At 37.5% G+C, this 27336-nt stretch overlaps 2 protein-coding genes across 3 annotated transcripts; both read left to right on the top strand.

Moving 5' to 3' along the window:
- The first annotated feature begins 5250 nt into the window (after window positions 1-5250).
- Window positions 5251-25809, top strand: LOC129757271 (glucose dehydrogenase [FAD, quinone]). 2 transcript variants are annotated; one of them, XM_055754434.1, is made up of 3 exons: window positions 5251-5839; window positions 22920-23684; window positions 23770-25809. In XM_055754434.1, exons 2-3 carry the CDS (start codon window positions 23529-23531, stop codon window positions 25474-25476), a joined length of 1863 nt encoding a protein of 620 aa, XP_055610409.1. In that variant the 5' UTR covers window positions 5251-5839; window positions 22920-23528; the 3' UTR covers window positions 25477-25809. The 2 variants fall into 2 exon arrangements, with proteins under 2 accessions (XP_055610409.1, XP_055610408.1); XM_055754433.1 differs by having other exon boundaries at window positions 5251-5848.
- Window positions 22932-23315, top strand: LOC129753033 (oligodendrocyte transcription factor 3). Its single transcript, XM_055748826.1, has one exon. It carries the CDS (start codon window positions 22932-22934, stop codon window positions 23313-23315), a length of 384 nt encoding a protein of 127 aa, XP_055604801.1.
- Window positions 25810-27336: the final 1527 nt, after the last annotated feature.

Raw genomic sequence — 27336 nt, 5'->3', positions numbered from 1 at the left:
CGTTGTATTTTTTTACTGCACTGTTTCTAATTCAGCCGTATGTGATAGAAATATTGTAATTTTTACATCACAGCATGCGAAACTACAACACGTGTTGTTGAAAAATTTGAAGGCCATAGATCTTGAAAATGTTTTTGCATGGCAAAATTTTCAAAATGTGCTAAAAGTGACAAAATTTCTACCACTTTTTTCCAAGACCAGTGAACTTGCTCTTACTGCTAGGATCGGATGCACTCAACCTGAAATCCCCCGCCGAAAGGGCATTCTACTCCGACTGTGGTCCGGTCTTCCTCCTTATTTTGGCTGGGAACTTTGTGGCTGGAAACCCTAGGCTTTTTTGCCCCCCGTGTACCGATCGAGAACAGCTTATCCTAGACACGCGCCTACCACAGCACACGTAGCTCTGCGACGTAGTTCCACCTCCCCGTGGTGCAGAGTGGAAACGTGTCTGCAAGTCCGGCGTATTGCAGATGTACGGCCAAGAGAACTACACCAAACCCACTAGAGGCCGTCGACGGGTCCCGCCAAACCCGCGCGGAAGAAGTGGTGCACCCGGGTACTTTGGTACCAGTACTTGGGTGTGAGCGTGATGGTCCAACACGCTTTCGGGGGGTCATGACCCTGATATGCGGATGCGACCGGAGGGAGAGCGATCGCCAACTTGTTTTGCGCTTCGGTGGGTATAGACCCGTCTCGCAAAATGAGTAGATGCGCAAAGTGGTGGCCAATGGTGGGCCGATCACTTAGGGACGTGTTTACACGTCAGTGTCCGAGAGGCACGTTCTGCCGGAGGTGTCAGGGTTCGACACGCGTTTCGGGAAATGTTGCACCCGAACCGCGAGTGTGACCTGATGAGGGCGTTCTATAGCTCGATCTGCGCTTCGGGTGGTCAAGCGCCCGACTTGAAGATCGGGTAGTTGCGCTGAGTGGTGACTTAAGTCAACACTATTTGTGAGTTCGGAGGAGTCTGAGTCCTACACGTGGCCTAGGGGGCTTACCCCCCCTACCCGCGTGTTTGAACAGAGAAAGTGCCGTCGACAACTCGCTTTGTGTTTCTGGATCTTGGACTGGATTCACAAAGTTAGTAGTTGCGCTACGTGGGGACCTCATTCACACGATGAGATGTCGGGTCCTAACTCGTCAGAGGAGGGGTCGCGCATCGAGTTGTGTTAGAATGAGGCTATGCTATCAGAGGGTTCGGAAACGAGTATTGCCTTGGAGCGCACTAGCGCGAAATGACCTCCCACTATTGAAGCAAAGTGTGTCAAACAGTTCGAGGTGGGAACAAAGGTCAGTGGCCCCAGGTGGACTTTATGGCGTAGGGGGTACAGTGTTCCTTAGCATTGTATCATGAGTCGTCCAATTGCACCCATGGACCCAGAGTAGCAAACTGGGGGGACGCGGTGGCTCGCCGTGCCTTGGAATGCAATCCGTAAAATGGATTTACCACCTGGGTTAACAACTAATAAAAAAAAAACCACAGCACACGTACGGGCCTGTTACGCTTACGACTCAGATGAATCCCGACGGTGAAGTCATTCTACCCATAGCCTCCGTCGCATAGGGCGCGTTCTACTCGGATACGCTGCTACGGTAACGGTGGAGATATCCACACGTACACGACAAAAAAAGCACCTCGGCGTACGCAGAAGGTTAATTCTTATACTTGTATGCTTTACTGCTAAGTTCGGGCGCACTCTACTCAGATGTTCCCCGATGTAGGAGTCACCTTACAGCGGTCGCGGACTGGTGCTGGTTCCAACCCTTCTGCAAGGCAGTCATGATCCGGGTGAACCCATCGCTGACCACACGCCAAGATGTTGTCGACTGTCGTGTCGGGTCCACAGGCGGCAAACATGTTAGGGCATACCCCTTCGAACCTTGGACAGTTGAACACTCAGTGCTCTGTTGTCTCAACGCAGGTTGGACAGAATGGCAAAGCCACAAGTCCAAACCGATGGTGGTACTGCATGAAGCATCCGTGACCAGTCAAGAACTGCGTCAAGCAGAAATCCTCCTCTCCAAGTTTCCGATCCATCTAATATCCAACGTTAGGATAAGGGATCAAGTGATGGGTCCACCAGCCGCCTTCCGAGCTGTCCCACTGGTGCTGCCAGTTGGACATCGAGGCCTTGCTGACATGTTTCTGCACATCGGGCATGTTCCTATGCTCGTAGCAGAAGATATATTCCTCTAGCAAGACTGAGATGGGCATGACCCCGCCACAACATCAGCAGCTACCTAGGATACCGTTCGGTATGCGCTGATTACTCTCAGGTTCATCAGTCGCTGCACACTGCAGAGTTTTTGCAGATTACACTGCCTGCTCAAGGCTGCCGCTCCGTACCGCAAAATAACAAGGTCACACTCGCCAGGACCCTCCTTCTGCTGCAGCGTATCGCCGAGTTGTTCGACATGGTTCGTGAGAGGGCTGCTGTCGCCATTACTGCTCTTTTACAGGCGTAGTCGACGTGGACAGTAAAACTCAGCCGGTCGTCGATCATCACACTCAGGTACTTGATCACACGCTTGGATTCAATTGGTCCAGCTGCAATCGTCCCTGAATGTGCTGAAATCAGGTTGGTGATCGGCAAAATCTAGGTCCTGAGGTGAGCCAGACGCTAGCTCATGGAGCGCATCCAACTTTCCACCTTCTCAATCGCTGCTGTGGCAAGTAGCTGGGCCTATTCGGTTGATTGACCCGATGCCAGGAGAACCACGTCGTCGGCGAATCCCACCCCTGCCACAACATCAGCTGCGACCGAGGACACTATTTGGTATCCGCTGATAACATCAGCCGCTGCTGATTACACTGCATTACACTGTCTCGAAGCCTAACCTCTCATCTAACGGCTATAGGATCGACCTATACATGTAATAACTCGAGGTCCGCTGAATTTTCGAATGTGCTAATTAGGTGTCGCTTATCCTGGAATCAAACTTGTCAAATCACACCTTTGAAACTTTATGCCACGACACAAATGATTCCAGACAATTGACTCACACGGTGCCGAGAGCCACTCGAGTTACTCCGGGGATATTCTCAATCATTGAAATCACACTTCCCGTATGATCACTACAGCAGATAAGGTCGAATCTTATCCCTCGTAAGTGGGTCTCATTCTTAAGTTGCTTCACAGTATTGTTGCCAATAAACGAGCCCTAACTACTAGCGTTTTTATTCACATGTCCCTCTAACAGAATCCAATTCGCAACTCGTAATCTCATCAGTTTCTTCACCCTGCTAAGTTCTCGCAGGATACAAGCTCTAAAATGTCAATTTAAACAAAAAACATGCACTTTGATAATTTGAAAGGTATCTGGATTTCCAGAATTATTTTAATAAATAGCACAAATTGGATGAGAAAACTTTTTCTTATTTTTAAGTGCACAAATTTTAGAGATTTTGGTTTAGTTTTTATTTATCATAAAAAAAATGCAGTCGAAACTAGAAATCTGGCATCATTGACTGTTATAAATCAACGATTTCAACTACTCTCATTCCGATCAATCTAAATGACAAAAAATCGAGACTAATTTCTTAGTGCTGCCAGTAAATTTTGCCAAACATCATCATCATCATTTGTAGTGATGACTAATCAGTTTATTTTAGCCATAAATCTCACTACTTCAGACTGGTTAGCATGAAGAAATATTCACCAATGTTAAAGACTCCAATCAATCATGCAGCAATTGCAGCAGCAGCCCTGGGAGTTTCTCATGTCTCTCAACCTCCTCAACACAATAGTATAGTGGAAACGAAGGTGACGACCACGACGACAATTTGTCTCGCATATTTCTTTCTACTTACACAAAGTTAAGATATTGGCTTGATCATCTCTTAATCTCAATCGAGCACCTTTTGCGCGGGACTATTTATGCAGAGAAAAAAAAATGTGACGATACATCTCTCACTGACTGACTGATGCGGTGAAGATTCATCCCAATTTGTGTCAAGAGTTGAACGGCTGCACTAACGACTTTCATCAATCATGAATGCCACCATCACGGGCACAATGATTTACAACTACTCTAGTGCAGTTGAAGTTCGAACATTATTACGGCATTGAAAATGTTTGTCAACTAGTCACATACCAATACAAGACAACGCGTTGTTATGCCATTGGGACCTTCCGAAAAAATATTCGGTAAGATGGCGAAAGCAGCTTGCTACAAATTTAGCACATTTTAAATTTAATTATACCACTAGTGTTAATACGAGGCTGACCAGACAATTTACGCAACGTTGCGTCCGTCGAAGCGCCCCCCGAAATCTCATATCAGACTCCACATTCGTCATAACAAAACGCGAGAAGCGTTAGATAAGATGATCAACCCCTCTATGTAGACGAAAGTGAGAAAACATATGGAAACCGGCTGGCTAGTTCATCCGAAAATCGGTTGCGCGTTACTGGATCACAAGTCCGGTGTTGTTTTATCGCGCTCTGTCAATGGACGCGTTGTGTTTTCGTTACTCAATGTTTGGGGTGCTGCAAATTCGATGTTTATGATCAGCTGTGTGATGTTTCTATTAGAGAAGCATATAAAGTTTTTTATGTTGTTGTATCTGAACCAAGCACACATGTTCAGTAGGTTTCAGTGCCAAAAGTAGGCAACATTTTGTCGCTTGTTCCTTATGTGGTAATCTTCAAAATTGTGTTATAATTTCCAAATAAATTCAATTTATATCCAGATCATATGTATGCTATATAAAGGATAACCAAAGAAAAATTTAAACTACAATAAGTTTTATAGATGTTGTCATTAAATACAGAATGGCAGGAAAGCTTAAGGTTCTTTATAAGAATTATTATTGATCTTTAGCAAGTGCTATAAATCAGTTCTAAAACTTCTTCTAAAAAACCATAAGATTGTACAAGGAGTTCAAATTTCTTCTTAAAGAATGAGAATTTCAATTATTCTAACAAATGAGGAGTTTTTTTTAGAAGCTTACACGATCGGTTTTAACAAAGTGGCTGATAGCACTTAATAGTATACGTAGGAAGGTATCGTAAATTGAATAAACCTAGGTACTTAAAAAAAGATCTATTGTAAAAAAACTACTCCTCTCAATTATTTTTATTCCGAAATTATCCAAAATTAAAATACCTAAAAAACATTGCCTAACCATCTTCATGTAGATAACTATAAATTTTCTCCTTATTCCCTTTTCTCTTTCTTAATGTTCTATTTCTCAATCCAAACATTACTAACCTGGACCTCATAAATCCTTCATAATTTCAGCTAACCCATGCACGCACGCACGCACTACTGACTTGTACTTCTTCTAAGAACGAAAGCAAACGTAAATACGAAAAGCAAGAAAAAAAACTGCATCCTCCACCCACCCCTCCTCAGAACCAAACCACGCATCAAATCACATCACAGCTCGCACGCACGAGACCAATCAGCGCCGAGAGGCTCTGTCTGATCTGTTGAAGCGAAGGGTGATTCTCCCGGATGTTCAGACCAGGACTAGAGCGTGCTCTCGCAAGGACCGCACGACTTGGCATCGGCAAGAACGACGACGACTTCCTTCCGTACGATCGGATGCTGGCGTTCATCAATAAGGTGTAGAGAACATCGTTGCACCACTGTGAGCACTGAGTAGCAAAAACAAAGAAAGCGAAAGCACTCGTCGCACCCATCCTTTATCATATTGTAGTGGATCAATCACCAGAGAGTGCGGGATTACGTACGGGTCGCCAAGCAACCAAAGGGAAAGAGCATCTAAGACACAATTCCGGAGGAAGGGTGTACGCGGGTGTTGTTCTGTCGATCCAGAAGAGCACCGCCGGCTCCAGTTCCATCCATGCCTTTCAATATAGCGGACTTTCGTGTGAGTTGAGTGAGTGGTGCTTTCGTTTTTCTTTTCCTTTTCCTGTTCTTTAGCTGGCTTGGTGTTGGTGATAGGTTGTACACTCTTATCTGCAAGTGGTGGTGGTTTCTGTAACTTACTTGTGTAATATTCTTAAATGTCCACATAAAAATGACAACTTCATGTTAACCTTTAAAAGAGGGATTTGAACCCATATAAAATGATGCAACGAATCGATCGATAACTATACCTGTGTGAAATAGATAGATAGATAGAAAAAATAGATAGGCTTACCGTTTGACGCATAGCGTTAATTATTTTACGTATTTATTATAAAGAATTAAAAAAATATATATGTATATTCTAGGTTTAGCCATCTACGATTCTTACACCAGGATTTGCTAAACGTTATAAAATCCATACATTTGTGATAGCTAGGGCTTAATAGGTGTTATTTTCACGACTGGCTTAATTAACTTATTAATGTTTTCAATTATGTGTGATATTCTGAGCTAACCACTCAGCATATCTGGCATCAATGTTGTGTTACCACGAACCTAACATGAGTACTTTCGCTTTATCGTGTGTTGATGTAAACATTTGTATCGTGTTTACAATCATCAGCAGTCATCAGTAATCATTCATTCAATTGTTGGCGCGAATTGCAGGGAAAAAGTGGGAACCAAAACAAACAATGTTTTGGTTTCGACGGCGGAGCAGCAGAATCTTTTGCTGCCCGGAAAACTTTTGCTTGCTGGAGGATCCGAACCAAACGGTGAAACTCAACACCTCCCCTCAATTTGCCTCGCACTGGGGACGCCTTCGTGAACGTATTAGCTGGTTGATCTTCAGTCGCGATGTGTCGTAAAGATAGCTGACCGCTTCACACGATCACCCTGATTAACTTTTCATACTTTATCTAAGTGCTCCATCCGCTGATGGATCCGTGCCTCTTCAGGGATATTGTTCTCCGTGAACCACACCCAGCTCTCCAAGGAAGTTTGTTAACCACAAGCCTTCCTTCACCGCATGACATACGGCTTCTATCTCAGCTTTGGTCGATGCCAGACTGACCGTCTTCTGACGTTTTGTTGACCACGAAATTTGATTCCCGTAAGTAGATCGGTGTTCGCGTTTCTGCGGTATATCAACGCCATTTCGGTCATACATCGAAGTTATCGCAGAAAAAGCTTCAGGCCTTGCCAATGCCTATCCGCCGGACTGGCCTGGTATTCGACTAATGTGCTAACCGCAGCACAGATATCTGGTCTCCAAGATGACTGCAAACAACCGTTCAAATCGTTGAACGGCTACTCGGTGATAACATCACCATTGTTCAGCTGCGTCAGAAACAGGATGAGTTTCTTGCCAAATCTCGCTTTCATCCGGGGCTGTTATTCCATTATCGAAAGCGGTCTTCCATAAACGCCCATCGTTCAGGTTCTTCAGCTTGTTGATGATCTGAAGTGGCTTCTCATCATCATCAGCGGCTACGTTAGCCACGTAGCGCTGAGTAGCTTCTCTGGTTCGCTGAATGCGTTTTAGGACCGGTTCTAGATTGACGGTATCTTAATCATCATTATCATCTACGTCATCGCTCTCTCGTAGAGCAACTAAGGTAGAGTAGAGTCTTGCACCACACGCTGACTGGAACCAGAATCGTGGATTCGTTGATTCCAGTGGCTGATAACCTCAGCATGCGACGAAAGTCTCTTTCTCGGTGGCTCCGACTATGAGCAAGACTTCAACTCGTCCAAAATGCCACTGAAATTAAGAAGTGGTTGAAATCGCTGGCAACTAACCGTCGACTGAACCACTTCCTCCGAAGTACCCGGAACAACTTCCAACCCTGTTGTGGTATGAGCCTACTTGGTTGAATGATTCAACTGAATCAAAGCAATCGAAAGATTCCTTTTAATTCAACCACGGTACCGTGGTTGAATTAAAAGGAATCTTTCGATTGCTTTGATTCAGCAACTTCCAACCATCAAAGACAAGCATGCGAATGCTAACCGCAGTGCAGCTACAAAGCACGAAAATAATTTCTCCGCTTGCAGAGCTTCATGAACTTTCGTCCAATTGCGTACAACTCTTTGACAATTCATAAAAGGGTGAGGGCAACGTTCAGCAGTATGCGTCCAATCTGGCGATGCTAGCAACTAACATAATCTCCAAAGCCACAGGAAAATGACACTGCTGGCTTGGATGAGCTATCGCGAGCAAGGTTGCCGAAATCACAGAAAAATCTGTAATTTCACAGAATTTTCAGCAAATTTTCATCACAGAATCTGTGTCACAGAACACAGAATTTTAAAAAATTCACAGATTTCACAGAATTTTTGAATTTTGAATCGATTTCCAAAATTATGATTTTTGATCCAATACAAAATTTAGATTTTTTTTTACCATAAATCGAAAAAGTATTATGGGATATGTAGTTTTAATTAATTTTGCCATACTTAAATGTAAAAATAAACAATTTATCATGAATTTTCTATGAAAATAAAGGAAAAAGCATCACAGCAAACCGTCACAGAATTTTTGGGTAAAATCACAGAAATTCAGATTTTTTTTCCTCAAAAACACAGAATTTTTTTCGGCAACCTTGATCGCGAGCTGACTGCAACGTAGTTCCACATTCCGAGAGCCCCTCTCGATAAGCAGCTTCTTGCAGGATGCAATCCGGGCTAATACTCCATCTGGAGCATTCCACACAGACCCTTCCAGGTTGCAGATCCCAAGGGCACTGCTCCCGATCTTCGAAAATGATCTCACGCTGCTAACCGCAGTGTGACTCGTGGATCAGCTCACACATGCTGACCACAGCGCATAAACAAAGCACGAGAGTAACCCTCCCGCATCACCCAATTAATTCGGGGTGATGATCCAGCTACTAACCGCAAACCGCAGCGTGACTCTTGATGGCAAATATCTCTACGGAGTATAAAAGACTGTAAACTCTACTAAGTATAAACAGAAACGTTGGTCATATAGTCTATTTAACTGGACCATTATAGAAGCTAGTCGATAAGGCAGTTCCGAGTCGTGCTAAAAATAGCATCGGCGAATAGAATCAGAAGGAAGTAAGAACCAAATAGCGAGCAGATCGTGGCCTAGAGGATGGCATCCTTGTATTCTAAGCCAACGTTCATGAGATCGTATCCCGGTCGTGACATAACTAGGCACACATAGTATGATGAAGGTTGGTGATTTAAGCATTAGTGAAATGCTAGCCGTGTATACCTTGGAATTGTACGCCTTAATGATGAAGCACATGCATGTGGATGGATCTTTTCAAGGGAACTTAGATTGCACTTGGAGATCCTACCTAGATATGTGTGTGTGCTCGTAGTGCTACCGGTAAACAACTGCAACTTCAACCAATAGTATGTATGTATGTATAGATCTGTTTGATTGGCAGATATAACAACTTGGCAGACTTGGCTATATCACTCTATAGGCACTTGATTGGCAGACTCTATATCACAACTACTTGTTTATATGTTGATTTTCGTTGACAACCAATAGTGCAAGAGTGTCAGGTAGTATAGCAAAGTAAATATTGACCTTTCCAACAATTCGGCAAAAAGAATATTCGGCCGAATATTTTTTTTGAGTATTATTATTCAAATTTTTTTGAGTATTATTATTCAAATTTCCTACAATTTCTTCTATCTTAATGCCCCTCATGTTTTTGAGTTGATTTTTTTCAACCAGATTATGTAACCAGATGGTGTATTACCAGATCATTTTTAAGTGGGGTTCTCTTTGATTTGAAAAATTTCATCTATAAAATAACTGAAAGGGCATCAGATGACTTGTCGCTTTTAGGACGTTTATCCCCAAAGAGAATGGGTTCCTGTGAAATCTGGGACAAAACACGTCGAAACAGGTAATTTGATTTTTTTTATTTGACATCAAATTAGATGATAGTCGAATTAAAGCAAGATATCATCAAAATAGTTGTTAATAAGAACGATGATCATAAACTTTAACCACATCATACTTTTAACAACACGGTCGGGCAATTCAAGACAATTTTTGGGAAAATTGGTAAAAAAAGGCAAATCTGAACCAAATCTAGGCCAAAAACATACAGAAAGAAAATGAAAAATAGCTTGAAATTTAAAGTTTTCATTGAATCACAGCAGGAGTATTAAAATCGTATCTGAGAATTAAACAAAAATTGGCTGGCGTGAGTCTGATATCCAGGCGTACTGGGTTCGATTCCCGGTATCGCCAAGAAAACTTTTGGGTTCGAATCCCATAAGTTGCCGACAGGTAAGATGTGTTTTATTGTATAAATAACTAAATGCACTAAATATTTCAGAGGGAATGCATCTGGGGTTAATCTGAAGAGACTATTGCAAGCGGAGTGGATTGCCAATTATTGTAGGTCTCTGAAGGTTGGATGCCTTCCCTCGACGAACCATCGGCCGTGGAAGCCCTAGAAGCAATTCGAAGGCCAAGCCACACATACATAGGCTGAACCTTGCTACCGACATACAACATACATTTTGATTTTTTTCAATTGATTTTTTTTAACACAAAATCTTGAAATATTCAAATTAGAAATTTTTTAATTGATTTATAAAATATTAAAAAAAAAAGCCGGGCCAAATTCGAAAAGTGTTGAACAATAACTGGGTATCCCTTCAAGATTTGACTTATCTTGAATTCATGTGCAAGCCCGGATATTTCAAGAAAATCTGGAATAAACGATAATTGAAGTATAAAGCGATACTCGTCAACATTCAAAAATAAAGTTCGTTTTTTCAAACCATATTTGATTATTTTTTTCAGGTATCTTAAAATTGTTCCATACTCTTACGTTTGGGAAAATCAAACAAAATTCCGAGAAAATGTATGGAAAAAAGTCAAACACAACAACATGAAAACGTATTTTCTCAAATTCTCACTTATACTTAGGTTGCCAGATTGCCCGGTTTTATCAGGATTTGCCCCAATATTTAATACAAAGTTTGGAAACAGTCCGGCCCGGATTTCATTGAAAAAAGTCTTGATTTTGCTGGATCCATTCAATTTATTTGGAAAATCAAACAAACAAAAAAAAACAAATTGTGTTGTAATTTGTTTTTTTTTTTATTATGCGTCCAAAACGAAATTTTTGGAGCAAGTTTAATAAATATAATTATGAAAAACTTTTTGGAAGCCTAAAATAAAATTAAAAATCTGGTGATGAGTTTTGATGGTTTTTTTTTCCAGTTTATTTTTGTGTAGCCTATAATTGCGAGCGCGACACTCTCTCGGTCGATAGGCCGTTCCGAGTCGATATTCTCTCTCTATCATCTTCACTACACGCATACACACGACGGCTGAGCTGCTGTCGTGTCGTGCGTGAGCGATCGTCTGTTATCTAACGACAATAGGTGAGATAGGTCGCGTGTCTCCCGTTTAGCCAGTGCAGTGTAAAGCTTATGTTCCACAATTTTCTTGGTTTTTGTTGTGTAATTCTTAGATTTTGACAAAATTTTCCCGGATATTGCCCGGATTTTGCTAGGTTTTTATTTAAAATTGCACGGATTTGTCCGGCCCGGATACGTGCCGAAAAAATTTGGGCAACCTTAACTTATACGTTACCCCTTTTACCCAAAGGCCTTATGAGATAATTTCTAGATAAAGTAAAAACAAAAACATTAGATTAGAGATTTAAGACAACCTAACAACATAAATAAAGATGTCAAGTCTAGAATTCCATTTGAAGATGTTATGTGGTTTTAACCATACATTACTTTGGTCTGCCCTGCTATCAGTCGATGCTTATTGATTATTTAAAAAAATATATAGGTTTGAGAGATTATAATGCTTCGAAGAAACCGATGCACTTCTTTTTTTTTTTTTTAAATTACTCATGGGTAGGGATATAAAATTTTGAGTGAACGCTATTCAAACACAATGAAACGAAGTTTACCGATCTTTTCATGATTGTTTCTCGGACATTTTTTTTTTGTTATTTTAATTGCTGAAGTATAAATAAAATATGTATTCAAAGTATCGAGCGGATGATTAAGATGGTGTCGGTGGCCTCAGACAAGGTTTACTCGTTTGAAAAGAGGCATGCATTTGTTCGAGCCCAACAGGCTGCACAGTAGAAAATGCTTAAACTTAATTCAAAATATGATTTGAATAAGTAAGAAAGACAGCTCCATCCAATGTTAGTTTAATTTTTGCAATACAACGTCTTCAGCAAAGATGTAGCCAGAGAATTCTCCTGTAAGCCCCATATATTGGAATTTAAATTGAATTGCGTGAAGAAAATATTAAAAAAAAAAAAAAACAAAAAAGTGACATTCTCCGAACAAATTTTCGGAACCCTAATGTAGCATAGCACTGTTTAAAAGACAATTGGCTTATAAAACTATTTTCCTACTTATGCGTATGACACAGACTGGAGTAAAAAATAAATTTTGCTGTTACGATTAAGAATGAATTAGAAACAAATATTCAAATCAATACTTTTTTCCGAAAGTCATTTATAAATTGTAGAAATGGATGTTCCTTACTCTAAAATAGAAGTTTGCTTGAAAAGAAATTTTAATCAGTCCAGTTTACAAATTTGAAATTAAAATTTGCGAACAATAGAAAACGAATACGAATTAAAATTTTAATAAAACCATAATTTTAATCATTGGACATAAAAATCAGTGCAGACATAGATAACATTAGATGAAACCAAATTTAAAAAGCTAATACCAAAATAAATTTCAAATCATGTCAGATATAAAACATGAATTTGTAAAGATACCATTTATTCTCGATTTGAAATTTAAATTCTCGAACAGGAAAGAAATATCCATTTTGAATTTATGATAATTCATTCAAAGCACATGCCTAGTAGCTAATTTAATTTAATTTGATAAAACGATAAATATATTGAATTTTGTGTCAAAAGTGGCAGTGGCGAACTTTTCATAGATAAGTTTAAAATCGAGATCGATAAAAAAATAAAAATGAAAGAAAAATTTAAATTTTGAATATGTTGTCGGCGTCAATTTCAATAAAAGGTCAAAGAGAAATGATACAAACAATGTTTTTCTTTTTTTTTATTTAGTTTGAATGGTTATGTTTTCAGAATACAAAAAAAAACAAAATTGAGAAACAAACACAAATTTATCTAAAAAGTTCAAAAATTTTAATAGTGGTACTGTTCAATTGGTGAAATTTGTTTGAAAATTAATAAACATAATATAGATGAAAAAAGTTAGTTTTTAGAAGGAAGTTTTTCCCAATAAAACATCTATGTATTTTAAAATTTGAATTATAACATTAACCAACATTTTAGCTCCCTGATCTCGAAGCTTTTGTTTTCCAAATCTAGTTTTGGTGATATGTATTTATTAGTTTAAAAACGGATCTGAATGAAATCAATCATTGATAGCTGATAAACCAACAAAACAACATAAAAGACAAAACTGATTTTGAATTTGTTTGTTTTCCTCCATTCAATCAAATAATATTTTGCCAAGTTTCAAAATTTATTCAAAAAGTTTTTTTGCTCTATTTTTAGAAATTCGAAAAGATATCATTAGAAGTATTTCACTTCTGATTTTATAATATCCAAATTTCAATTTGGTTTAAAATTACTTTAAAAAATCGTTAATATTCTGGTATACTACAGAGTTGGTAAAAGAAAACAAAAAGAATACTTCTTTTCTCTTTTAGCAGAAGTCAAAATTTCTAGCGAGCTTTAAGAAAGTTCATTGTTTAGAAACTTTATTTTTAATATTTTTGTAGAGTTATACAGTTTCGTCTGAAAAGTAGAGAATTTTTTTCAAAATGATGTCCACCTATTTTAAATATTTATTTTAAAAACAAAAACTGTTTGAATAATAACCAATAATTTTGATTTGGAATCAGGGCACCCAAATGAATAAAAAAATAAGCTCTTAAATTCTTGGCACCTCAGAAAAATGTTAATTTTGTGACCTTATGTAATGAAAACCCAATACAAAATTTAGGCTTAATTTTTTTTTAAGAATATTTCATATCAGCATAAAATTATCAATGGCTGGAAAGATTTTTTTTTATAATCAAAGCGATAAGTACTAAACTAATGGATACTAGATTTAACATTTTATTTATGTAAATCTATTGACTATCGTGAGTGGTTGATGTGTTAAATCAGTATTTGATGAATGTTAAAATGGTTGATTTCAAATTCTGAAATTGTTAAGTTGTTACAGTTCTTAAAGAAACCCCTTTTCAAACAGGAGGTAATGTTTTTGAGTGTCAACACTTAAGTTTCAGTATAAAGGATTCGTGGAATTGCAATTCGAAATTTATAATTCAAAATAAGTTTCAATTTGTGAACGCATATACCGTCGACTGTCGTAAAATTAAATATTTTGTGTTCGTTTTTTTAAGCTAATTCCAAGAAGACAATTCAAATTTCGTAATACAGATCAAAACAATTTTAACTTGAATATCCTGCTTATTAAAATACTTTTTTTTAATTGTGTCTGTTTTGAAGGAAACTTAAATAATAGATAGAAATTTCTGTTTATGTATAAGATACTATTATCTAGCTTTAAACGTACTGTTGGAAAATACTCAAAGCTTCAAATGTTTTTGATGCCAAATCTTCAATAATGATGTCATCCGTACACTTTCTCACACTTGGCATTCGTGCATTTTTAATGTTGAACTAACATCCAAAATGACTCAAGCAAATAATATGGTATTATTTTTGCAAACGAAACTCAAGTTGATTGAACCGAATCGACTTCCTGAAAAAAAAAAAACAAAGGTTATAATGGCTATTATGGGCACCAAATTGAATTCAAGATGTTGTGATTTTTTGAAAATATAATGGAAGAGGTGCATAAACTTATTTTTTTTAAATAATGTAATGTTTTAACAATACATTGCGATCTACATCTCAGCTTGCTACTTGTTCATAGGTTTTGTTTTGAGCAATCAAATTATTTCTTGAAGAGATGGTGATAAGAAATTTCGATATTCTATATTAATTTTTTTTTTCTCTAAAGTCAAATGTGATAAATTGAATAAGGTTAAATTCCGACTTCCGTATCTGCATTAACGACGAATTGTGGTCAGAATTAATGGCTCATAAAAGCGTTGACCCAGCCATGTACATATGTAGTAAAGAAAGCACAGTGGCCAGAAGGAAAGCTTCAGTTGTGGCTGAGGCAAAAAATTAAGCACCCAACCAATGAACGGGAGAAACGTTGTTGGGTTAAAAATGGCTTTACATGTTAGAGGACACATACGGCATTCGCATTTTGTCACCACTTTGAGAGGTGAACAATTCGTGCCCTCGGCCATTTCCTCCTCAGCTATTTGTAAGAAAGACCGACACTTTGGATGGCCGCCACCTTGAATAAAAAGGCGTCTATCACAAACACACATGTCATTTTGACGCGTGGAGGAGACGATGCTTTCGCCCCACCTTAACACAGTATTAACCCTAGCAGCAGCAGCAGTAGTTCTTCGTCATAACTTTACGACGCTGAGTACATTCAAATCTGTAAACCTCTTGACTTTGGCCATCTGTCAGGTGGCCCCCGATCGCTGTTCGCGCTGGTTGAGGTGTTTCAATTTGCGAAACTTATGTCTTTAACGAGCTTTTACACTGGCACACGACGACCGCCTTTGACCCCACCGAGCGCGAGTGCGGCATTTCTTTGGCGACAGGTGTTAAAGTAGCAAAAACGCATCCCAGACGAAGAAGATAAGAAATCCTCGGCGGCCTTTTTTTTTTATTATTGTTTCTTTATTTTTATTGGTCTTAAGTCTTCCTGGGTCGGAGAGACATTGAACTTGAACATTGTCGGCTGTCTCCATCTGTGCCGTTGCAAATTTTCTCGAATTCATCGGCATTGTCAATGGTCTGTATGAAACGGGGTGGCCACCACTTTTTCATTTTGAAATTCCCGGTTTTCCCGGTCAAAAGTTCAAAGTTTTCCAGACTTTGATTGTTCATTTTCGTCAGCGTATAGAAAAATTTTCAACTTATTTCATTGAATTGGTTATTTCATAACAATCAAATCATTGAACACTTAAAATAATTCGATTCTATTTTAAGGTTTTATTTATCAGATTTTATAAAAATCCTACAAAAAACATACACAAAATTGTTATGGGTTTTTATGGTGACTTTTCATTCAATCATCTGTCATGTGACATTCTATCATTTTTTGATAAGTTACAGACACTAAATGTACAGCTCACAGAATCCACGTCTCTGAGAATTTACAATTGTTCTGAGAACGGTCAATCATGTAACCCCCTAGTCACAGAAAATTCAGTAAAATTGTTGTTTTTAATACATTCAGTAATAAATGCATCTTCAAATGTAATATTATTTATTGCTCAAAATTAATCAAATCGCATTTACACGAAGTGTTTGGTTTGCTCTAGAAATATTGGCAACACTAAAAATTTTTACGTAACAAGAATCTTAACAGTGTTCATAATTACCCCCTATTCACCTGGGTAATTATGAACAGGTATAAGAATAAGAAAGAAGGATCTTAGTTCATAATAACCCAGTTGATCCCACAATTTTCCGAAGAACTTGCAAATCACGAAGCTTTTTAGACCCCAGGGTTTGAGAAATTCAAAAATTACCCTCAAATCGACTCGTCAAGCTCTGCTGGATAAATTTACGAATCGTGCTGAAGAAATAATCTTTTTGCAAATTGTTGCAATAAATAATTAACTAGAAACAATTCACCAAACATTATTTGTGCATCTTGAAGGCCCGTGCGAAGGACCCATCCATAGGGGGGGGTTTCGAAATTCAAAAAATAACAAAACCAAAAATGCATAATAAATAGAGAAGTTTATTTCAGATCCATTATTTTCAAGAACCATCACATAAATTCGAAAAAAAAAATCATACTGATACTATTCAAAATATACTAGAATCAAAATTTTAAATCAATGTTGCTTCCAGTTAGTTATAAATAAATTGTTCAAAATGATGATGCTTATTCTGAACTAGAAATTTTAAATAAACATTTTCGGAACACCAGAGAACGAGTGCGAATGAAAATTTAAAATATAGCCAGAACTTTAAACTTTGGAAATGAGAATCAGTGTACAGAAATAAAATATATCATCAGATTTGAGAAAAATTAAACTCGAATTCAAAAATAAACTTCAGATAAGGTGAGAAATTAACCATGATTGTTTTTTTCTCAGCTAAATTATAAAAACGGTTAATTATAATCATTTTAAGTTACATTTTGATTATTTATTTTCAATTGAAGAGTTGATTAAAATTCCTCTGTATCATTTTGAATTTAAAATAATATTCGGACATGATTTGAAATGTGAATTTTTGATAAGTAAAAAAAATGTTTGAGCGAATTTATTCAAAACAGATAGATGATGATTGAATTTAATCTGATAAAAAAAGTTATAAAATTTAACTTCAAGAGTGCCAGGGATCAAAGTCAGCTATAAATTTCTTTATTTTTTACTAATTCTTCCAGTTATCAAAATAAAAGGCTACAAAAGATCATGATCGATTGAAATTTACAATAGTAATTTTATATATTTAAAATACTACATGTTCAATTTGTCATGACTGACAAAGTACAGGTTAAGAAATGGGTGAATTCTTGAATGACGAAAAACGAAACTGATAAAAATAAAAATAAGGAATTCTAAGTCTTGTTATAAATATTGAAAGCACAAAGCATAAGCTTACATTATACATTAAAAATAAGCTTAAAACCTGCTTCTTGTAACCATTTCAAATTATTCACAGATTAATAAAAAAAATTATGATTGGTTAAAAAATAAGGACATTAAAAATAATAAATAAACATTTTAAAAAATTCAATTTTTATTTCAAGGATAATTAAAATAATAAATAAACGTTTAAAAAATTTCCAGCTCGGCTCAAGTTTCAAATTTCTTGCTATGAATATTTTGGGACCGTCAACTGAAATATTGGGTCCTAGGAAGGACAAAAGCAACAAATTATTTTTTTCTTATTTAAATTATCGATTGATAGGCTTCCAAGATAATGTTTTCAGAACACAAAAACTCAGAGCAGAATAACAAAGGCAAACTAATGAAAAATATTTCAATTATTTTTAATAAGTTCGACTTTTAAATTGGGTAAGTTTATTTGAAAATAAAATAAAACTATACAATAAAATTTGGATTTTTTTTTTGAAAATAAATATAAAATGTTAATTTAATTTATCGTCCTTAACGGTAAAAGTTATGTTCGTTTAGTAAGAACATTTCATGATTATGAAAATGTAAATTTTTTCCATGAGGGCTTACTCATTTTTAATATCTATTCTATTCTTCTTACTTTTTATTCTTTTTTTAAATTAACGTTGATTAAACTTTTAATGAATTTTAAAATATTATGAAGATGAAAACGATAAGACGTTCCTTTTTATGGAATTTAATTTATAACTCATGAGACAACATTTTGATGCCTGAATGGTAAATCTTTGCATCCTGAACTCAACTTTTTTCACATTTTTTCTTACACCTCTCTTTTTTGGTGATATGAAGATTATAAGTTTGAAAATGAATCAGTTTTGAGTAAAATAAATCATTGAAAACTGATGAACTTATAAATATTTTTGAAAGAAAAAACAGATTTTGAATTTGTTAATTTTGTTTTGTTCAATTAAGGAATATAATTTTGATGATGATGATGACGCTAAATTACATAAAAAGTTGAAATCTACAGTTTTTGAAAATTTGGAGATTATTCTTCCGACAATAATGAAGAAAATAAAAAAGAGGTTTTATTCATAGTCAAAACTAAATAATTTAGACCTTTTCCAAAAGTTTCAGGGCACCAAAATTAATCTTAATTAGTTCTTTATTCTCAGCGCATAAAATAAGGAATTTGTGGCCTTATGTAATTCATTAAAAACCTTTTGAATGAGCAGCTGAGCATTTAGAAGATAAAGAAGCAGAAAATAAAATTGAGGATGAAATTGGTTTCTTTAAAAATATTTCATATCAGCATAAAATTTGTAATGATAGATTATAAAAGATTATTCATTTATAATAAAAGTGATAAATAATAAAGTTATGGATGAACCTGTTTAGAAATATTGAAATTATGATATCTATTTTAATCATAATGAAAAAGAAGTTTCGTAAATCAATAAAAACAAGAAACTTTTTTTTATTTTCATAGCAAAGTAAAACTGTAATGCAGTTTAAATTTATTGATACTTCAATCAAACTACCTATAATATTTAAAAAATCCGAACTTCAAAACCCATGAATTCTGAATTTTGAAAGAAATTTGAAAATGAACAGTTTAATATTTTGAAGTAGCCATTAAAAGTAATATAAAAAAACAATTTGAAGATTTAAACTGCATATGACCCCATATATGGTCCCGAACATTTTCTGTAAAACATGCCAAAGTATAAAAATCAATGAGACTCAACAGTCTACATAATATTCTCAGAAACTATAAGCTAAGTTATAAAATGTAGTTCCCAATATGATATGCATGATGATATGCACATGTTTTCAAATCTGTAAAGCCTTTGTTTAAAAGTTTGATTTTGCCGTCCTGAATCCGAATCATTTGTCAGATTCTGTCAAATCTAGTTCTGTTGATATTGGGTATGTAAAATAAAAAAAAGTTTTATGTAAAATAAATCATTGATAACTTATAAACCGACAACTCTCTATAAAAAAAACTGTTTCCCCATCTATTTATTATCCTTATTTTGATAGAGGTTTGAGATAATATTTGCTAATTATTCTAGCTTCAAAGAAACAAGATGCTTGAAAAATAAAATCCAAATTTCAAAAAATCAATAAAGAAAATCAAACTATTTGTGACATCATTGAGGAACATTTATCAGCTTTTGGTATCAAAAATTAAAATTCCATTTACAACTTGTTGAAGACTGCGATTTTTTTAATTATGCTTTGAAAAAAAATTGATTTATTCAGATTAAAAAATACACCAAAACTTCTTCAAATTCTCATACTTTACCAGACTGTGTTAAATCAACTTAAAGGACGCCTCAGTTTTCTCAGAAGTTTCAACTACTCGCGGTTTTGGAAAACGTTGATCGATTCGAAACCTTCGCTTCAAATATATTAAAAATGTTTTCAAAATTCTTATAAATGTCTTAAGTTAATCCTTGAATCTGAAAAACTAGAGCTAGCAAGAAAAAAACAAACTGTATATATGGATATGTCGCCCTTGCACGAGTCATTATCAGCTCTCAACCCTCCGGGCAAACGGAATAACGTAAATTTTGTTGCCTTGTGCAATCGAAAAGAAAAAAAAATAAAAATAATAAATTTTATTGCAATAATTGTTGTTTTGTTAGTAACTATGGGTCTTTTAACATTCCAATTAAGGGATTCCTTAACTGCTTCACTCAAAACACAAATATGTGTATTATGCGGGAAGTACAATGCAATGTTGAACCATTTTAACATTTTCGAAAAATTTTGATAGTCGACATAAACTCACCCTCATGAAAAAGGGAAAATTATCCTGGAATTTTCTAAATTTTATTTCGATTTTCGTCACGGATCAGGTAAGAAATCAGGTTATTCGAAATTTTCAAAGAATCTTAACTAATTCAAGCTTTAAAAAGTGTAATTTGAAATTTTCTGGATAAATTATGATCAGTAATCGAAAAAAGTTTATTGTTTGGAAAATTGCCTTAGATAGGAGATGATTTCTTTTTAAATTCAGCTAATTTTCAGCGATGTCAAATTTATTATTAATAGGAAAATATTATTTGGATTCCAAATTAAACTTCAATTCTCATCTCAGTCGAGTCAGTTTTGAACTCTAGGTTTTGGTAAAATTAGTGAGTTTTTTTTTCAATTAGAGGTCATTGAAGAGAAATCAGAGTAGTTTATAAATTTCAAAACTAATGACATTCTTCTTACAGATTTTTCGAACTGTAGAATTCTGGCTTGGAAATTTAAATTATGATTTTGAATTTTGGGTGGAATCCCTGATCTTGGAACCAAGAATGAATTTCGATGTCATTTTGTAAATTTTCCGGGTTTTGGGACTAAATTTCCGGTTTTTTCCGGTTTTCCCGGTTCTGTGGCCACCCTGATGAAATAGCCTTACTCATTCACTCTTCGAAAACAGATGTTGGTCAGGCCCTGGATCCCTCCTTCCAAATATTTGCCAGATAATGCAATAGTTCAGCAATTTACAATAATTCTGAAAATTTAAATATTCACTAGTTTGTAAGTTTATGATGATAAAATTATTTTTCCTACGTATGGTCAGTTGAATAAAAAAAAATCATAGAAAGCAATCAGTCAATGCAGAAAAAAGTAATTAAGTTTATTTTGCTTCTCTCGAGCAAACTACCATAAAATCCCATTCACGCTTGAGACTCGAGCAACCCCTCCCCATGGTCAGATTTTACTGAATTTTGGCATGTGACCTTTTGGTTAGCTAATGATCAATTTTAGCTTGGAACGAGTGAGATTTATCATGTTTAATTCTTCTTATATTAAGATAAGTAAACTGCGGTTCTTTAAATTATTCAAAAATGCAATTATTACTGTTTTAGTAAAATAACCATAACTGCTTCAATTTTCAACCGAATTTGATAAATAAAGTCTGCTTCATTTAATATTGGAACACAAACAATTGCGTGTAGTTCAGTCATTTATTAACGAATTCATAATTTGTTTTTCATACAAATGTAGCATTTTCTTTACTCTTTCATAAAAAAAAATTAAAAAAATTATTCATTGCTGTTTCGGCGGCGCACACCCTTTTCGTCCACCGTTTTGGCGATTTGATTCCACCAGTTCTTCATTTGAGTCATGTTCCTAACAAGTTTTCCCTTTGCATTAAGCCTCCGCTTCGTGATTGCCCAGTATTTCTCTATCGGCCGGAACTGGGGGCAGTTTGAGGGGTTGAGGTCCTTCGGTATTACGCTGACCCCGTTCGTTGCGTACCATTCCATAACCGTTTTGCTGTAATGGCAGCTTGCGAGGTCCGGCCAAAACATTACTGGACGGTCGTGGGCACGAATAAACGGCAGAATCCGTTTCTGTAGGCACTCTTTTTTGTAGACTTCTGATGTCATTGTCTTGTCAGTGAGAAAGACTTTGGTTTTCTGTCCACAACTGCATATCCCCTGCCAAATCATGTACTTGCGGGCGAATTTATCCGCAAACACGAACTTAAATTTTGCAGGTACATCCCCCCGAGCCGTCGCCAAATAAAATTTTTGACCTGGGATTTGCCCAAAGTCCGCCTTCACGTAGGTCTCATCGTCCATCAGAATACATCCGTCGAACTTGGTCAGCACTTGGTCGTACAGCTTTCGAGCACGGATTCTGGCCACATTGTTCTGCTTCAGCGTCCGATTTGGCTGTTTGCTGGCTCGGAATGACATTATTCCTTCCCGGAGACGAATTCGTCGCACCGTACTGTGAGCGGCCTGGAACTTTTTGGCCAAATCGCGGTCTGAAAGATTGGGATTCCTCTTGACGGCCTCGATGACTTTCCCACGCAGTTTCCGGTCGACAGTTCCACTCCGACGCTTCGAATGCGGCTTCCGAGCCGTCGTCAATGTTTCCTTGTACTGCTTGATAACACGCCATACGGTATTTCTGGGCATTTTAAGCTGTTTAGCTAGCTTCGATGCCGACAACAATGGATTTTCAAGAAAACTGTGCACAATTTGATCCCTCCGTTCGGCTTCCATGGCGGTTGTTTACAAAATGCTATCGTTTGGTGTTATGACATAAATACATGGTGAAAGGTAATGAATTTCCCGACACGTGGGTGAAAAAAGTTTCCAAATCCGTCCACTAGGAGCGCCACAATGAGCAAAAGAATTTGTTCCAATATTAAATGAAGCAGACTTTAACCACTTGAAATCTTTGTTTTGAATACAATACAATTTTTATTTTTCCCAAATTTCATATTTGGAGCATAACTCGAAAAATGTTCTACTGAATTTTTTGTAAGATTTCATTTTCTGATTCAGCGCCCGATTCTACATTAAAAATTTGGGTCAGTCAATGAAGTTCACGATTTTTTTAAAATTTTGTAAACTAGTGTTATCATACAAACGCTGTATTAAATGACTGTTTTCTCTTCCTCTTCCAGAGTTTCAATAAAATGGGCCAGGAGAAATCTCTGCCCTCCAGATGTACTTCCGCACATGACTACCGACACCATCATCACCACCACCACCATCATCATCACACGGCGTCCCTGGCTTCATCGACGGGATCGAAATCCTCGGCCGCTCCTTCACGTTCCCCTTCGACGGCTTCAACGACCTCATCGGCCTCTTCGGCGTCGGCCACTTCCTCGTACAAGAGCGTCGAACGGCAAACCAAATACCTCAACGAGCATCTCTACATAAAGTCCTACTTGGACATAGAAGAGGAAGACCGGAACGCTAAATTGTTGTTCCAGAAAGTGCGACCCGGGATACGAAATTATACGCCCAAAATCCTCTCCGAGAACAACAAACAGGATCTTGATGTGTGGATCTAGCGAACCAGTACCCAGTAGAACGCCTTACACACATGCCGATTCTATCACCTAGAAAAATAATAGAAGAAACTTCCTAGGATTAAAATTCCGTCGCGCAAAACCTATCGCTGCCTTACACCCTCTTCTGGTTGGATTCAAAATCAACTCCTTCACCGCATCATCAACACTTTTCGGCGGCTTTCTTTAGTGAAGTACACTTATTTCTCTCGTGCAATGGCTCTTGGACTCGCTTCCATAGCGGCAGTAGCTGGAGGAATAACGCACACCCCAATAGCACTACTCACTCTCATACCACTTATAGCTGTAGGAGTCAATTACTATAGATACCAAAGTGTGGATCCGGAATCGAAACCCATTGATGCAGAAACAGTAACCCCTTGCCGACTTATTCATCCACTAAATTGATACTAATTATCACCATTTTTCTCTCTCTTGCATGCCGTTCTCTTTGCAGATAAGACGCTATTATGACTTTATTGTCATTGGAGCCGGATCGGCCGGTGCCGTTGTGGCTTCACGTCTCTCAGAGATACCAGATTGGTCCGTGCTGCTGCTGGAGGCCGGGGGAGATGAAACGGAGGTGACGGACGTGCCTTCGCTGGCAGGTTTCCTGCAGCTGACGGAGTTCGATTGGAAGTATCAAACGACGCCTTCGGGTGATCGCAGGTACTGCCAGGCGATGATAGGCGATCGATGTAATTGGCCTAGAGGAAAAGTGATGGGAGGTTCAAGTGTGCTCAATGCAATGGTTTATGTTAGAGGAAATCGTAAAGATTACGACAGTTGGCTGGAGCAGGGCAATATCGGTTGGGGTTATGATAATGTGCTGCCGTACTTTATAAAATCAGAAGATAATCGAAACCCTTACATGGCACGGTCACCATATCACGGAGTTGGAGGATATTTGACCGTCCAGGAGGCCCCTTGGAGGACGCCACTTTCGTTGGCCTTCGTCCAGGCAGGCATTGAGATGGGATACGAAAACAGGGATATCAACGGTGAAGATCAGACGGGATTCATGCTGCTCCAAGCAACGATGAGACGCGGCAGCAGATGCAGCACGTCCAAAGCCTTTTTACGTCCGGTTCGATTGAGGAAAAACTTGGACATAGCAATGCACTCGCAGGTCACGCGAATTCTATTCGACAAAAACAACAGAGCGTACGGAGTAGAATTTTCACGCAACAACAAGCGGCAACTGGTGTTTGCCAAGAAAGAAATCATCCTTTCAGCAGGAGCGTTGAACACTCCACAAATCCTGATGCTAAGTGGCGTAGGACCAGCAGACCATCTAGCTGAATATGGCATCAAGGTACGCTCGGATCTGCCTGTGGGAGAAAATCTACAGGATCACGTCGGGCTAGGAGGATTGACGTTTATTGTTGATGAACCAGTTACGGTTAAAACATCACGTTTTACCACCTTACCAGTAGCATTTGATTACATTTTCAACGAACGCGGGCCAATGACGTTCCCCGGCATCGAAGGCCTAGCCTTTGTGAACACGAAGTATGCCGATCCTTCAGGACAGTGGCCCGACATACAGTTCCACTTTGGTCCAAGTTCGGTTAACTCAGACGGTGGACAAAACATCCGAAAAATCCTGAACCTTCGTGATGGGTTCTATAACACCGTCTATAAACCCATCCAGAACGCCGAGACGTGGACGATCCTCCCACTTCTTCTGCGACCGAAAAGCACCGGCTGGGTACGGTTGCGATCACGAAATCCCTTCGTGCAACCCTCAATCGAACCAAACTACTTCGACCACCCCGAAGACGTAGCAGTCCTGGTGGAAGGAATCAAGATTGCGATCAACGTGTCTTACACCCGAGCATTCCAACGGTTCGGATCGCGACCACACAAAATTCCTCTGCCAGGTTGCCGACATCTGCCCTTCATGTCGGACGAATACTGGGCGTGCTGCATCAAGCAGTTCACCTTCACAATCTACCACCCGACATCGACCGCCAAAATGGGACCAAGCTGGGATCCGGGGGCGGTGGTCGATCCCCGATTACGGGTGTACGGAGTTTCCGGACTGAGAGTGGTAGACGCTAGCATAATGCCAACGATCGTCAGCGGCAATCCAAATGCGCCCGTTATCATGATCGGTGAAAAAGCCTCGGACATGATCAAAAGCGACTGGGGTCGTTGGTAGCGAACACAAAGACTATTCTGGGAAGAAAAAACCGAACAAAACAACAGAAATTCTTATGTGCCTATTCCGAATTTTGTTCTGGACAATGTGTAATACTTGAAACAGTGAAAAAAAAGACAAGAAATATGTGATATAAACAAACAAAAAATCCCCAGCATCTGCCGTTCGTTGAATTGCAGGGCAAAACAATCGAGAAGGACGAATCTTACAAAGAGTGCAACGAGAGAATATAGTTTAGAAAAATTCCTACTAGTCAGCACTTTCGGATTAGAGAATAAATCCCAGTGTTACGGTATACCGGTAAAACTAACTGAAAAGAAAAAAAAAACTAAACGAAAATCAATCAATAGTAAACTTTCTCGGATCGAAAAAACAAAATCAACTTTTATAGTGACGAAGATTTTTGTTTTAGAAAATACAAAACGCGCGCGTAAAAGTGTAGATTTACTGGGACTTATCATACTATTTTTTTTGCTTTCTATTTAAAATAAACCAAGCAAAACCTACTTTTATTGATTAGATTGGGAACTTACATTTCATAGCGGAACAGTGTATAGAACGTATATGATTAGTTAATAGACAATTGTACAGACCTGGACAAACTCATGCCTATTTGTGCGACAAAAAAAACAACAAACAAACAAACGAACGTTACCATTAAATAAAATTGTAAATGTGCTCCAAATGATAAGGTAGCAATAGTTTTGCTGGTACTCTAATATCACAGCCCAAAAAGACAAATTTCATAATTAAAGGTTTCTTGGAAGATCATTCACAGCAAAAATCATTTGGCGTCATAACAACCAGAGATATTTGTTTTGAACTTGTGATCCGCTTACTTATAAAAATGTGTTTTCAAAATCATTCCAAAACTGTTTAAGTGTAATTGAAACTCCTTCAAATGTTTGAATGTCCACAAAAAATAAAGCGGATATTCATAAGACATTACCCTTAAAAGAATTTGGACTAGGTTGATTTCTGATCATTTTCCAGTTGCTGAGGTCTAAAAAGTTTTGTTAAGGTTCAAAATTCGTGCCTGGTTTTTACAGAATAAACTAAAACTTTTTCCCGAGTTAATCCTAAACTTAAAGTGTTCAACAAAATGCTAATTTTCCTCTGAATAAACGCATTTGATTTTTCGGTGATTTCTAGAAAGATACCATGTTTTTACTCACAGCGGATTTTTTTCTGCATTGCACCCCTTGTCGTGAGACATAACTCTGCGTCAAAAAATGTAATTTTATTTCTGCTATTAATCAATTTGATTAAAAAGAAATAGTTGTATTCGCCAACACTGAAGAGAAATAAATTAAAATAAATTTGTCATTTTTGGCAACACTAGGCGAAACAAAAAAAACAAAATCAGTCATTGATCTATTCTTGCGATTGATAGACTATCTGAGTGAATCTCTGCGTTGAGATTCATAAGGAGCGGTAAAATCACAACAATGGCGTAGTTGGTAAAATGAACACAGATTTGCAGGGCTGATGCTCAGTTTGTTTAGAAATTGTTCCAGCTACGGTAAATAAGACGGAACGGATGGAAGAGCGCAGGTTGTTAAGGCTACTGCTTTAATTGTTCGTTCCTCCGGTATATAAGACGAAGATGCTGGAAAAGCGCAAAATGTTTTTTCTTCCGGTAAATAAGACGGAGGAATTCGAAAGCGCAGATTGTTAAAGCTACTGCTATGATTGTTTATTTTGATATTCTCTGGTTATGTCTTCCAGTGGAAAAAGACGGATTGGCTTAGGAAGCGCAGATTTTTAAGGCTGCTGCTATGATCGTTTGTTTAGATTTGGCCTCTCAGTGTAAAAAGACCAAATTGGCAGATTTTTAAGACTATTGCTGCTGATTGTTTG

This window comes from Uranotaenia lowii, chromosome 3 (genome assembly GCF_029784155.1).
Source record: "Uranotaenia lowii strain MFRU-FL chromosome 3, ASM2978415v1, whole genome shotgun sequence".
Lineage (NCBI taxonomy): Eukaryota > Metazoa > Arthropoda > Insecta > Diptera > Culicidae > Uranotaenia > Uranotaenia lowii.
Note: the sequence above shows the minus strand (reverse complement) of the source record. Positions and strands in the feature narration are given on the sequence as shown.

Excerpts from the sequence above, each read along its gene's own strand:
- LOC129753033 (XM_055748826.1), top strand. The coding sequence starts at position 22,932 with ATGGGCCAGGAGAAATCTCTGCCCTCCAGATGTACTTCCGCACATGAC.
- LOC129757271 (XM_055754434.1), top strand. The coding sequence starts at position 23,529 with ATGGCTCTTGGACTCGCTTCCATAGCGGCAGTAGCTGGAGGAATAACG. Across the intron at positions 23,685-23,769 it reads AACCCATTGATGCAGAAACA|ATAAGACGCTATTATGACTT; the intron begins GTAACCCCTTGC and ends TTCTCTTTGCAG.